This window comes from Rhipicephalus sanguineus, chromosome 2 (genome assembly GCF_013339695.2).
Source record: "Rhipicephalus sanguineus isolate Rsan-2018 chromosome 2, BIME_Rsan_1.4, whole genome shotgun sequence".
NCBI lineage: Eukaryota > Metazoa > Arthropoda > Arachnida > Ixodida > Ixodidae > Rhipicephalus > Rhipicephalus sanguineus.
In genome coordinates, this window is record NC_051177.1 from 6,138,131 (window position 1) to 6,152,605 (window position 14,475).

Here is a 14,475-nt window from a genome sequence, read left to right on the forward strand (position 1 = left end):
CACTGAGTAAAAGAATGGGGCAGACCTTGCGGCCCCTTACGCACGCCTATGGTTGAATGTAGTGTATATTCGGCCGACGGAAAATTGCAAGGACCAACAGGGGCCGTAACGAAGACTCACGTATCGCTCTCCCTCCACATGTGTAGTCTCCTCGTAGTCGAGCAGCAACTCGACCGCTTCGACGTACTCGGCATTGATGGCATGAAGCAGGCTGTCCTGAACCTCGACGCTGGCTCCAAGAAGCGTCTCGAGCAGAGGCAAATTCTCGTTCTCGATCGCCATGTGCACTGCTGTGCGACCCAATGAGTCGGCGCAGTTTATGTCCAGCTCCACCAGTTCAGAACGCGCTTTGGCCAGGTGCAGTATCCTGAGAGAAAGTGAAAAAAAATTTTGCACATATTCTTAAGTGATGAGAACACGAAAGCGTTTCTTCTAGCTGAGTTGTTTTTAGAGAGATGTGCTACAAAGGGGCTTTATAAATACGGCTCCGTGTCTACAGATAAATCTGAAAACATCCGATAAACACTCACGGTAAAAATTTTGACAATGCGGATTAATCCGATAAACTCTGATTTTAACGGCCAATATGCCCCTGTTCTGTCCTTTAAAGAAAGGGCATTTTCTAAGTGGTCAGTGATACATCGGCAGACTTGACCAATATAAAGTACTTAGCAACGCTCTCGAGGATGGAATTAACATGAAGCCATTTAAAGTTGTAGTTCAAAGTTTTGTTGTGCGCTTTCCTGTCCTGCTCAAGTCGTCGCGAGAGCTGCGCCGTAAGTTTGCTGTTGTGATCGTGGCCAGGGGCACGACCATCGACTTGCTGACGACTGTGCTCCCTGTAGGTGGTTCTCTTTTTAAGAATTCCTAGAAGAAGTTCTGGACTACTTGACAAGCGACTATGCCAAAGGAGAGAAGTGCGAGAAGCTCACAACTCTTGTTTCAAGATTATATTTGAAGCAGCGCACGACGACAGACACAAAAGGAACGAACGGGACACCGCTGCTCCCGTTCGTTCCTTTTGTGTCTGTCGTCGTGCGCTGCTTCAAATATAATCATGAACTATCACGAACTCGCCCAATTTTCGACATTACTGATCTTGTTTCAACATCAGGACTCGTGCACGACTTGCTGATAAAGATGAGGTTCATGTGCGGTACTCTCAACCATTAAGAAAACTGAGGCAGAGAGTACATCCCATGGAGGTTAGTTTGCACGCGCTCCTCAGTCAGTGGCGTGAGGTCTGCACCTTGAGGAAAATCTTATGACGCAAAGATGACGGGGACGAAGCGAAGACTGACACACACTGGCGCCGTGCCTTCCCTTCGTCCCCGTCTTCTTTGCGTCATAAGATTTTCGTCAAGTAATCGACCAAGTAGCTCAGCAACGAGCCGCGTTGTTTTCACTTCAGATGTCGCAAGTCTGTTGGACCTGCTTGACGAGAATGAGCGCACAACGACAGTCGCACACCTTCGCGGATACTACGCTGCTGTCGCTGAAAAGTGGATACAGACAACTGAGAGTAACCTCGGCATTTTACTCCACTAAACCAGTGAATCGTTTGGTACAGTGTTCATAGTGTTGATCCAAATGTAAAGCACGAGCTGGCCCTCGCGTTCGAAACCTGTGCGCTGATATTTAAGAAAGTGTGTCTTGATACGACGACATGAGCCAGCTCATGAGTGATTTTTCCAACTATCAGAGCTATCAAATCAGTAATATTGTTGAACCCCTGTCGTTTTCAAAACTTCACACTGTCCAATGGCTGCAGTGCTTTCTCGCTGCGTGCTTAGTCATTTGGCTGTCCCTGTTTCCAGCGCAAACGTCAAACGGGCATTTTTAAAGCTGTTAATTATCAATAAAAAGGAGCGCGCTCCTACCAGTGACAGCACCCTGGTGAAGGATGCTTGCGTCTATTACAAGAAGCTTTACGATTGCAATACTCACAAACGTAGGTGTTTTGTATTCAAGTATTTGAGCTTGTGTGTATATGTGTTTTTGCATTCAAGCCTTCTAGACAACTAAAATAGGTTTTGTGTGTTCTGATGTTCTCGTGTTCAGATATCGTTTTATCTATTTGGGAGTACTGAGAATAATACAAAATTAAACTCCGCATTTTGGAGAATTGGGAAATCGCGAGACATAAACTCCGATAAACGCCAGATTTCGGCAGAAAAAATGAACTCCGAGAAATACCCTCCCATTTAAAAAAAAATTGACTACGAAAACACGGAGAATCAAGAATGAGGCAGTGCGAGAAGGCGAACTTTGTTTATTTGCATGATCGGCTACAAGCAAAAAGGAATCGGTAGTACTCAGTGCAACCACCACGTTTATAAGCCTTCGGCGTCGTCATCCTCTGTTCATTCCAGTGGCGGCGTACATACGGCCCTGTAAACTATCAAAGCCTTGTGGTCCGAGTTGTGGAGACATCGCGCACCATGTTTGAGACGTTGGCGTACGCTAGGTCGATGCACGTACTTCTGGCGTCGTGATGGCCTAAACGGGCGTCTTCAACTTCAGATAGATCTCGGCACACAGGATGCCTAGCCGACGCATTCTGATTCAAGTCCCCCACCACCAAGGCTCTACGCCGAGACAGCGCAGGCAGAATGGCCGACACTTGTCCATCTCCAGGTTTGTTCAGAGAGATGGCGTCTGTATAAGGTCATGTTTGGCGCCTCACTCGAAAGGACATATAGCTTGTGGTTGTTATGTGGCGCATCGCTAGAATATTCCGTTACGAGGACGATTTTATTGTGATACTTGACGAGACAGGCTGACCACTAGATAGATCGCCTTTTAAATGCGAAGCATTTACAAGCGAGCTTCTGGACTTTGAGCGTGTCTATCTATTTATCTCTCTAGCCACCTACGACTTTGTGCTCTCGTGGCCGTTTCTTTGATGGAATATACACCAATACCGGTATGGCGTGACATTGCTATATGAAGAACCCAAATGACAGGTCATAACATGAAAATCATGACATGCACGTCAAGAACAGCATGATTTACATGCCATGGTATCGGTGCTCCTGCGGCCGTTTCGTTCACTTGATATATATTGAAACTGGTACGGTGGGACAAGACTGTAGGAGGAACATAAGTGACAGGTTGTAATCTGCAAATCATGACATGCATGCAATGTGCGGCATGGTTTACGTGTCATGGGCTTGGGGCGTTCACTGCCGTTTAATTAAACAGATATGCTGCTAAAACGAGACATTGTAAACTATTTCGTTTGTTTGATTATACCAAAATGTCATGGCGGGACAAGAGGGATGACGAAGATAAGTGACAGGTCAGGTCTTAACACGCAAATCATGGCATGTATGCCATGCACGGCTCTATTTACATGACACGGTCTTGGGGCGCTCGGGGCCTTTTCGTTAAATGGATATATGCCAAAATTGGTATGGAAATGGAATTCCTGTATGACGAGCATAAATTACAGGTGTAACATGAAATTCGCGACATACATGTCACGTACGGCATACCTCACGTACCGTACTCATGGTGCGATCGCGTCATAAATGCCTTGATTTGCCTCGGAAACAAACAGTGCGGTGGATGCAGCTCCTCGCTGACGGTTTCGCATTACATCGATTCCACAATACGTGGGATCTGCCGAATTCTTTTCTTCGATTGCATTGGTCATGACTCACATTGTCTTGACGAGAGAGCTCCCCGAAAATTAAAAAAATCAGGTTTATTGACTACTGATGGCATGCGCTGCGTTTATGCACCACGTTCCCAGAAAGGCCTTCATCGGCGCATTCCATCTGCGCATTCAAAGGCAGTGAAGCGTAGAGTGGCGTGGCCGATCCGAAGCAGTCTATGACATACCGCTGTCTTGTGGAAAGTGATACACCGGACAAAGAGCCTAAATGATCGACTGCGAGAACATGCATCTATTATGAAGAATGGAACGGATAGTAATCTTGTTTCGAATTGTCCAAAGTGTGGTTGCACGCCTCAGCTTGATGAAGCAAGGGTTCTAAAAAGACAGAAGAATGAATGCACCAGAGAGATCTTCGAGGGACACGTGCTTCACACGCGCAATGACTCACCTGTAAGCACGGCTTCCGTAGACTTGCTGAGAAAAAAAGCATGAATATCTTGAACACTGACTATATTCCAAAACGACTTCTTTATGGGCGAGTTGGCGCTTCCATTGCTTAGGGACACTTGGCTGTGGCGCAAAATACATTTCGTGAAAAAGGGGCGTAGAGAAGAGAAGAGAGTGAAGTGCCCACTGCCAACTGCTTAAGGACACTCTCAGAAAGGTACAGAGCAAAAAGACACTTTGCACGCAAGCATGAAGAGTGAATGTATGAGGTGGAACGACATGCTCAAGATAACATGTTATCGATAAAGCGCATTTCAGAGGAATACAAAGTTATCGATGCTTCACTGACACAATCAGACTCTTTCTTTTTTATATGGAAGGCTTCCAACAACTCTCACAACAGCATGCTAATAGCATAGGTAAGAGAGGTTATGCGCGCCTTCCCGCGCATTGAAACGGCTGCGGTTGTGTACCATGCTTTGCGCAAGTGCTGATTCTCAGCAGGAGTAGCAAACAAACTGCTAGAGAATCGCTGGAAGCCTTTCATATAAAAAAAATATTCCCGCCATCGCCCCGTAAAGGGAACCCCGAGTAGTATGCGAAGCAGCCATCAGTCGACTTAGATTTCTGTAAATGTTTTATTTTCTTCATCACTGTTCATGCTCCTTTATTCGAGGTTCCCCTGATATTCTTACTCGTCATATATGACATTAAGCTCAGGGGAACGGTTCCCCTTGAGTACAACGGCCTTGAGGTCCGTAAAGTACAAAGTTAATGGCTCTTGCTGCAAACTTTGCTGCTTGAAGTTTGAGAATGCGATGTCAACGCGCCCGTTTCGCTTCGGCTTCGCGAGCCCACCGCTCCGGATCGGCTGGGGCACTGGCTAGCTCGACGCGACGCCGAGGAGACAGGCCTCGTTCATAAGCTGCTTCGCATCTAAGGGTGCCTTGCATGATTTATGGCGTAGTGGGCACCTTGCATGAATGACGATGATTTATGGCGAAGTGGGTACCTTGCATGATTTATGGCGTAGTGGATACCTTGAATGATTTATACTAGAGCACGCGCCGCAGTGGAGCGAGCGCTCTATCGCACGTCCATATGTCAGGCAAACATTCTTTTCTGCACAGCATGCGTGAGCTCTCCGCTCCTGTAAAAACTTGGTTCTTTTCTTTCTTCCATATATGTAGTGGCACCGTTTTCTCAGGCAAACATTCCATTCTGCACACCATGCGCGAGTTCTCCTCTCGTACCAGCACTTAGGTTTCTTTCTTCCATACATCTAGTGGCACGCGGAGCACTGGTCACGCCGGGGGGACAGGCCTCGTTCATAAGCTGCTTCGCATCTAAAATGGTCTGATTGTGTCAGTGACACATCGATAAGTTTGTATTCCATAACATGTTATCTTGAGCATGTCGTTCCCCGTCATACGTTCACCCTCCCGCATGCGTGGAAAGTGTCTTTTTTCTCTGTACCTTTCTGAGAGTGTCATTAAACAGTTGGTAGTGGGCGCTTCACTTTCTTCTCTTCTATACGCCCCTTTTTCACGAAAGGTATTTTGCGCCACAGCCAAGTGTACCTAAGCAACTGACTACAATCTTCGCGCTTCTCCGTTAAGGAGTGCTTGTCTTCATGTCATTTTATTTGTTCTAATTCACCGAGTGTATATATTCCGCTACGTTGAAATAAACTCGTTGTTGTTAGTCAGTGCTTTGTCTTGTCGCTTCTTTCTTTGTCCAGTCTTAGTGCTGCTTTCATAAGTTTGTGGAGTGGGAAGTACTGTTATTGGGAGCGCATTTAAAGCGCACGTGGGCATGAAACGGCGAAGAGTTCCAAGTCTGAAGCTCACCGGTTGCGATCAGTGGGCATTCCGGAATATTTTCTGTGAGCGGATTGTTCAAGAATCGTATATTGGAAGGAATATGCGCCCTGTCACCGAGCACAAGACTGCCACCATTCCATGTATTCACACAGAAACGTGCGAACGGAGCTGGACTGTCTTCGTGAACTGCTTTCGCTCTGAGCCTGCATTCATTCCGCATCCTGCAAATAAACGCCTTGCATCGTCACGAGACGATCTCTCAAGCAATTCGCTCAAAGGGCCGGCTTGTTTTCTCTGCACCCAACAAACTAGCATGCAAACTGATCAACCGGGACAATAAAATGACCGTAAATTTCCAGAAGCATGTGATGTAGTTCATGTGTGGAACGTCCTGTGGTCTCTCGCATATCGGACAGACGGGACATTGTGTTAACCGCCACCTCGAAGGGCATTCTTGCTCGCCCAAGATCGGCTGAGCAAGCAGTCTGGTACTGGGCGTGTCGACATGCAAAACCTGTTTATTACAGGTTTGCTCTGCTGATGTAGTTGTCGACAAGCTTCACATGTGGCAAGATTGATGTGGGGCAAAGTGAATGCTGCCTCAAGCAGTGTTTACGATGCGAGAGGAAAGAAAACCTGAATCGAGCGCTTAATGTAGCGCCAATGCTGCTGCAATTCTGCGGTTAATGTAGCGCTTATCTAGTTTTTGTGAAGGTATTTGTGTAGTTCTAAATCCTGCGCTAATGTGGGTCTTTGCAGGCCTTGGTGCAGTTTCTATTCCTGCACTGAATGCAGCTCCGCTGCCGTGAAATCTGACCAAGTGCGTAGCACGGGCGAGCCAGTGATTCTCTTGGCAATCGCGCGCTTACCGAGGCGGTGCCGCCCTCTCTTGTGCGGCGGGGCCTCAGCTGGAGATTCGAGAAGCCTTGTTGCGATTTTAGGTAAATTATTGCGATTATTTCATCGTATATAATACTGCTTCTTATATTACTTTAGACATTGTTGTTTTATTTTGCACTTGTTTCGAATATTGTTAGCCTTGTTTCTGGCGTTGACCACTGCGTCACCATGCGACAGTGGATGGACAAGCCAAGCCAGTGTTGCAAGATGCCGCCGACTAAACAAGCAAATAATAACCACAAAAGAAGCCCAAACAAGCGGCGGCAGTCATATGAATAAGCTCGAAACAAGCGGAAGTTCAAAAAAAGTTCTCATTCTAAAAAAATTCTTTGTAGTTTGAAAAAAAAGTACAAACACACATGGAAGGTGAAAAAGTTTATTTATATTACTTTTTTCGTTATTGTTTATTCATTTCACATGATAAAAATAGGCGCTTGAATGACTGAAAACACTGAAGGTTTTTTCTTGCCCTTCAGAACCGCACACTACACAGAGTCATCGTCACTGGTTTCCAATACATCTGGAAAATCTAGGTCATCCAGTTCTCTTACGTGGAGCAAGGTGACGAGGCGCCGCGTAAGAAGCGCTGTTCAACCATAGAAGCCAGCACACGGCTTCTATGGTTGGATATTGTTTTAAATGCGAAGCATTTCTTAGCGAACTTTGAGCGTATCTATCTATCTATCTATCTATCTATCTATCTATCTATCTATCTATCTATCTATCTATCTATCTATCTATCTATCTATCTATCTATCTATCTATCTATCTATCTATCTATCTATCTATCTATCTATCTATCTATCTATCTATCTATCTATCTATCTATCTATCTATCTATCTAGCCGCTTACGACTTTGTGCTCTCCTGCTCGTTTCGGTAATCGAATGTAAACTAAAATTGGTATGGCATAACATGACTGTATGACGAACATGAACGACGAGTCATAATATGGAAATCATGATATACCATGATATTTCCATGATACACGATGATATACCATGATGATTTCCATGATATACATGCCACACTCTTGGTGCTCTAACGGCCGTTTCGTTAACTTGATATGTACCAAAATTGATGCGGCGTGACAAGAGTGTATGGCGAACATAACTGACACGTCTTAACGTGCAAATCATGACACGCATGTCATGTACAGCATGATATACATGCCACGCTCATGGTGCGCTCGCGGCCGTTTCGCTAGCTTGATCTATCCCGAAATTGGTATTGCGCGACGTGACTGTGTGACGAACATATATAACATGAGTGGCACGCATTTTCCTCAGTGACAGACAAGACGATGTATGCAGCTCTTTGCTGGCTGCTTCGCATTACATCGATTCCCACAATGCGTGGGATCTGGCGGCTTTTTGTTATGTTTTCTGTAGAGTACGCGATTAAAAGTCGTGAAAACATTAACACAGCATGCCGTAGTCAGTCCATGCGGTCCGTGGCGTTCTCTTCTGCTGGCCTCTACGTTGGCGGCTGTTGCTCGCCACATTTATATTCACCTGTTCGTAGCCGCCCGAAACTTGTTCGGCAAGTTAAAACGATTCCTCAAGCTACGACCAAAATGCGTGTTTGTGCTCGTCAACTGCCGATGGTTTAGCCATTGGTCTAGATGTAGGAATGTACGTACGTACGTGAAGTATCAGTGTCACCGGTCATCGAGAATTCTTTAGGACCGTGAGACTGCATGGATTGTTTTTGTATCGCCACTTCTAGCTCGCAGCCTTGCTGATAGCCCGAACAAATGAAAACAAGACAGTGGCATAAAACTAAAGCGTTTATTAAGCTATTCGCAATGCCCACGAACTATAGGTGGCGCGCCGTGCTTTCAAGATGGCGCCAGGAGAAGGGTCAACTGTTTGTTAGCATAGGAACAGATAGTACGTGCGGACGTACGGCCCGTGCCACTTTCACCGGATGAAGTCATGAGCTGTGCTGAATTGGATATGCGACTAAACAACCTTCCCAAACCATGGAAAGTGCTAAGTACTCGCCACCTAATTATTTGCTGTGGTGTGAAAGGTTATACTTCAGCTCCGTTACCGTGCATAACGATGCTTTGCGAAATCCTGTGCGTGCTACATAAAACTGCATGAACTAAAATTGACGTATGAGCAGAACGGCACTCCGTGGTAGTACGTACCGAGCCAACGTTTATAGATACGTTGTACCGAGCCTGCCTTACGGATTTGCCGCAGTAGTAGGCCGCCAGCGAGTAGCGCCATCGCTGCTGCACGGGACCGCACCTTTAACGTGGTGATGGTTTGCAAACATAATACGCCGTCGTCATTACTTGTGCAGTCGGGAACGCGGAGTTACGTCTTCAACGGAACACAAGCATTTAACATCCCATTCCCCAGGCAGCACACAACGTCGGGCCGATATTGGTTTTACGGCGGCTGTGCGCGGCCCCACCTCGGGCCAGCATTGCCAGCCTGGCGCCGACATCGGCGGAGCCGTTGACATTTGCCGGCAAAATTGGGCCGATTTTGCCGCCTTTCAGCCGATGTCGGTCTTTCACCGGCAACATTGGGCCGAGCTATCCGGCCCAATGCCGTCTTCCCGCCGATATCGGCTTAGGCGAATTTCTTTCACCGGCAACATTGGCCGAGTTTGCCGGCGTTTTTGCTGTTCTTCCGGCCGATACCAGGCTTAGCCGATGGCTTTCATCGGCAACATTGGGCCGAGTTAGCCGCCGTTTTGCCGTACTTTCGCCCGACATCGGCCGAGCCGATGGTTTTCCCCGGCAACATTGGGCCGAGCATGCCGTCATTCTGCCGTGCTTCAGCTGACATCGGCGGAGCCGATGGCTTATCGACGATGTTGGACCTTTCTTGTCTCCCTTCAGACAGTTATACATGCCCTGTTGAGAACGTCCTCCTGCGTCGCGGCGCTCCAAAAGTCCTCGTCACCGACAGAGGTACGGCTTTTACGGCAGAGCTAACGCATACCATCTTGAAATAGAGCCACACAAGTCACCGACGGACATCACCCGCAGGCGAATGGCCTCACCGAGCGGGTAATGAAACCCTCGCCGACATGCTGGCAATGTACTGTACGTCGAACACATGACATGGGACGCCATAATATCTTCCGCACATAACCTGAAGTTAACACGACAGTGTAAGAAACGGCGCACATATGACGCCGTTCAAACTAGCTCACGGAAGCCCCTCAACGACGCTGGACGCCGTGTTGCCGGCCGTCAGTGACGAGAATAGCCTGGACGTTGCGCTCTACCTTTAGCCCGCCGAAGAAGCCCGGCAGCTCGCCCGCCTAGGATACATCGTAAAGCAATAGAGCATTAGGCGCTTGAATATTTGTGGTTTAAGCTGTAGAATACCGCTACCTGGATTGCTGTACTAGCACAAATAAGAAAGTTCAAATATTGTACCGTGCTAATGCCGCACGTACGACTCGGGGCGCGAAGTATCTCCGACTGAATAGCTTGCATTCTCTTATTCGTTTCTGCTATGACAATGACTAACAATTATCACTAGCACAGTCACTTTTCTACCAAAAAAGGTGGTCTGTAGAAGAATAACTGACTGAAATTAGATGGCCACTTCGCTGACCAGTTGTTCAACGCTATCAAAAATGTGAAACGTCATAACACATACCATTAACTTCATGGGCCAAATTCGAAGTACTTCTATTTCGTAAATGTTTTCGCCACTGGTCGGCCGACTTCGCTAATGTATCCAGCATCAAAATTCACCCAAACATTCCCGCACGAATGCTTTTAGTGGAACAAGTTTTATGTGAATACTAATTCTGTACATAAATCGAGCCCGTCATCATATTTATAGCGCTATATCCTTTCAGCCGCTGAATGTGTGCCGCCAGCACTCATATACTACACGGACAGTTTCCGATCTCTGTGTTTACACATATTTTCTCCGCGCGTGTTTGGGTGAAGCGTAACAAGCGCATTTGCTTCAGACACGTTTTGTCGTTTGAATGTTTACAAAACAACTTGCCCGCCGACCATCTTTAACGAACTGACAAACACGTGTTTGCTACGTGTTTGTCAGTTCGCATTTGCACTTCGTTACCGTCCATTTTGCGACATGCATATCTTTTTCAAGTAAAAATCTCGCTCAACGATTGCTTCCCACGTGCTTTCAGAAACAGTCGCATGAAATTATTATTATGGCACGTGAAATACGATGAAAAATGCGGCTCCAACGTGGTGTACGCAAAGTTTTCATGCAGCGACATGTGGCAACAAGTGATGCATTAAAAATTCGACGAACGCCTTTCTCAAACGGCATGCCCATAGACATGTTGGGGGGATCGCACACCATTGTGGTAGGCTGAGCCGTGCTTTCAAGAAGGGAGAATTCGCATTTTTTTTCGTCTTCAACCTCTATCCCCCCTCCCCCTCCCTCCCTTCCCCTCGTTCAGCGTCATTGTCGCGAAACTCGCTTGACCAGGAAGGGTAGGGAAGCCGTCCAGACGGCGGGACAATCGTAGCTGCGGGAGCAGGTTTTTTTCTCTCCGACCAGGCAGAATTCTTCAAGAAGTGCGGTGTGTGGACATGTGTGGTGAAAAGTCAAAATCGTGCACCAGACGGATACGCGGCAGGATTCCGGCATTGTTTTCGGCAGAGATCACCGCAGCGAGAAACCAGTGGCCCCCTGCTGTTCACTGCTGTTACGTGTCATCAGATTTTTGTTCGCTTCTTTTCGCGTATTCTCTATTGACCATCGTGTTTTGTGTATTCTGATATGGTGCGCTTGCATTTTTTTATTCGCTCGTGTTTTTAGCGATCCAACGGGCACACGTGAGTGGTTTTTATGCACGATTCCTTTCTGTTACAATCTTACCTTTAGATTAGGAATGCGTGCGTGTCTATCTTGTTTAGATGTAGAGTTCATGGGATCTTGTGGTACCGCTCGCAATGTTTCTCGCGTCGCGTGCAGCAGTTTATCCATCTTTTGGCCCTTAAGATATCACTGAAAAAATTGCAATTCCCGCTTAAAGGATAACGCTAATTTAATTGCCAGTCATGTGTTGCGAATGCCTACCATTCCTTGGTGAACTTAATAAACGTGGGGGGGGGGGGGGTGTTCTCTGCTCGTATACACAATCTTCTAGTCTAGTTGCCACTCTTAATCTCGCTTTTTCGGCAAGCCGCCTAACATTATCTTTCTTTTCTTCGGGTCCGTCTTTAATCCTACTTTAATGCTGCCTTCGTTTACATCTCCAGAATTTTTTTCGTGATTCGGCACCGTCGTTACTGAAAAGCGCGATATCGTCCGCAAAACGCAAGTAGCTAAGATATTCTTCGTTAATCCTTATTCCTATTTTTGCCCGTTCTAGTTCTTTCAATATTTATAGTGAATGTACCGCGCATAACGTTGAAGAGATTGTAACTCTTCGCATAGGCGTGCGCACAGTGGAGCATGGGGGCGGCCGGCCCCCGTAGTCACTTAAGAAGAGGTGGGCGCAAGGTCTGCCAAACACATCGACTTAATAGGGAGGGGTGGGGGGGCCCGCTATGAGCCTTCGCCCCCCCCCACCCCCTCAGAAGGGAAACTCTGCTCACGCCTATGATTTTGCGCCTGATCCCATTCTCGATTAGGATTGTCCTGCTTTTTTTGAGGAATACGGTGGCTGTGGGGTTGTTTTAGATGTTGGCTACGGTATCTATAGATGTTTAGATATTCCTTTATGGCATAATTATTCCGGAACTGCTGGCGTGTGTTCATATTCTGTGAAATAAATTTGTGTTTATCACCTTGCAATGTGTTGTTCCTTAATTTCTCAGACGCATGCGTAGTTGGTGCAGCAGGCCTTTCATCAATTTAGTTTTGTTTGAGACAATATTGACTTTCGTTCTCTGCCTTGCACGTTTCGACAGAATTGTGGGTCTTAATCGCACACTAAGACATCAGTGGAGCAGTCGTTCTAATTAGGAAGCATTTTTCGAATATGGCACCAATGGCAGTCGATGAATGTCGTTGGGCCGCTAATAGTCTATTTTAGCGCTGCTGACTTACAGTACAGTAACCACAGTAATACCGAACCTGCCGTGGTCGGCACGCAGCCATTTTACTTTATAACACATGTATCAGCCTGCCTGATCAGGTTACTTACGCATCGAGCAGCTACCGCCGGTGTCTCCATATAAACTAGCTACGTGCCGACCACGACGATAGTACTACCGTACTTAACTTACGGTAAGCCACCACTGCTAAAACATAATAACGGATGTAAACGGTCACGCCGGCGGCTACCCGACGTCGGCGGGCCGACACCGCGCCAGCATCGGCTAGCATACATAGGCCCAATGACGGCTTGCCATCATCGGCTGAATAACGTCAGGCCCGTCTCGGACCGACGCTGGCTAGCCCACGTCGGCCCGAAGCCGGCAAGCCCGCATCGGCCCAAAGGCGGCTAGCCGACGTCGGGCCGATGCGGGTGAAAGTAGCGCGAGCGTGATTTGCCGACGTGGGGCCAATATTGCTGCCGTCATTTGCCGACGTTGGGCCGAGATCGGTCCAATGGCGGCGTGCTGCCTGGGTCAGTAGCGCTTGTGTCACAGCCATGCTGAGACTCTAGCCGTGTGCAATTCACTTCACTCGCATGTTGCAGGCTCGATCAGCACGATCGAAACACGAATATCGAAAAGAATGCACACGTATCCTTTTCGCAACGTCGAAGAAGTTAGCCGAGAGGCGTGGATTTTGGCCGTGACTGCACGTTCCATCGCTGTAACCATTTCGCTTCGCCGGTCGGGCTCGAGCGTGTTGGCGGCATGCGGCGCTCCATAATATCCACAATAATTGATACATGCAATGCACAAGAGGAACTACGCTTTTATTTTGATCTCGCTCAAGGATATTATACATTAAATACAATCAAAGTGACTTACGAGCGTGAAAGAACATTAAAGCACGAGGGGACGTGAAGTGCAACTCGCTCCTTGTGAGTTAGCAGCTGATCGTTCACCGTCGCTGTCACTCTCGGCGCCTTCACAGTCTTCTACGTCCAGTGAAACATCCTCGTCGTCAAGATGGTTTCTTTCAACATCACTGCTGAAAGCAATCTGAAGAATTTCCTCCACCAAACAACTTCGACCACTCCGCGTTTACAATTACAGAGACGTCTGGGCACGGAGAACATTTCGCCAATTTCGCTCTCACATCGGTCAACGAGCAAATCGCTTGCAGTGTGCTGCCACCTATCAACAAACGTACAAAAACAAGCGGCGCAGCGCTGGGGTGCAATCGCGGAACGATGCTATTCCCGATGCCAATGCCATATTCTATGCTATTCTTATCATCCACCACTCGCGGCTGGCTGATCGCGTTGATAACGCGGACGGACCGTGGTTCTCACCAATGGCCAAGCGCGAAAAGCACGAAAAGCGTTGGAATAAAAAATAGAATCGTTCCGCGATAGCACCCCTGGCTATGAAACCCAACCACGGTGTAAGAATATTCAGGTGTTGACACTGCGCGCGCCTAAGCGGCCAGAAAATGTTCGGTCATGGGTTCGTTGAGCGGTGCGCCATCTAATGGCTCGAGGCGGAGAGCGCCCGTGAGTGCGTGATCGCCGCCGCGCTCGCCGTGCCCTTTCCTGTCACTCTCTCGATTTCGCCCCTCGAAGCCGCTTGGCGGATGCACATTATCCAGCAAAAGGCACAGAAAAAATGCATGTTAT

At 47.5% G+C, this 14,475-nt stretch overlaps 1 protein-coding gene across 1 annotated transcript in view; it reads right to left on the reverse strand.

The window, feature by feature from the left end:
- Nucleotides 1-14,475, reverse strand: part of LOC119382366 (transient-receptor-potential-like protein) — a 604,781-nt gene that overhangs the window by 542,250 nt on the left and 48,056 nt on the right. Inside the window, exon 3 of the mRNA XM_049412186.1 lies at nucleotides 121-367. Coding sequence (XP_049268143.1) covers nucleotides 121-367 — 247 coding nt within the window. The remainder of the gene's footprint in view (nucleotides 1-120; nucleotides 368-14,475) is intronic.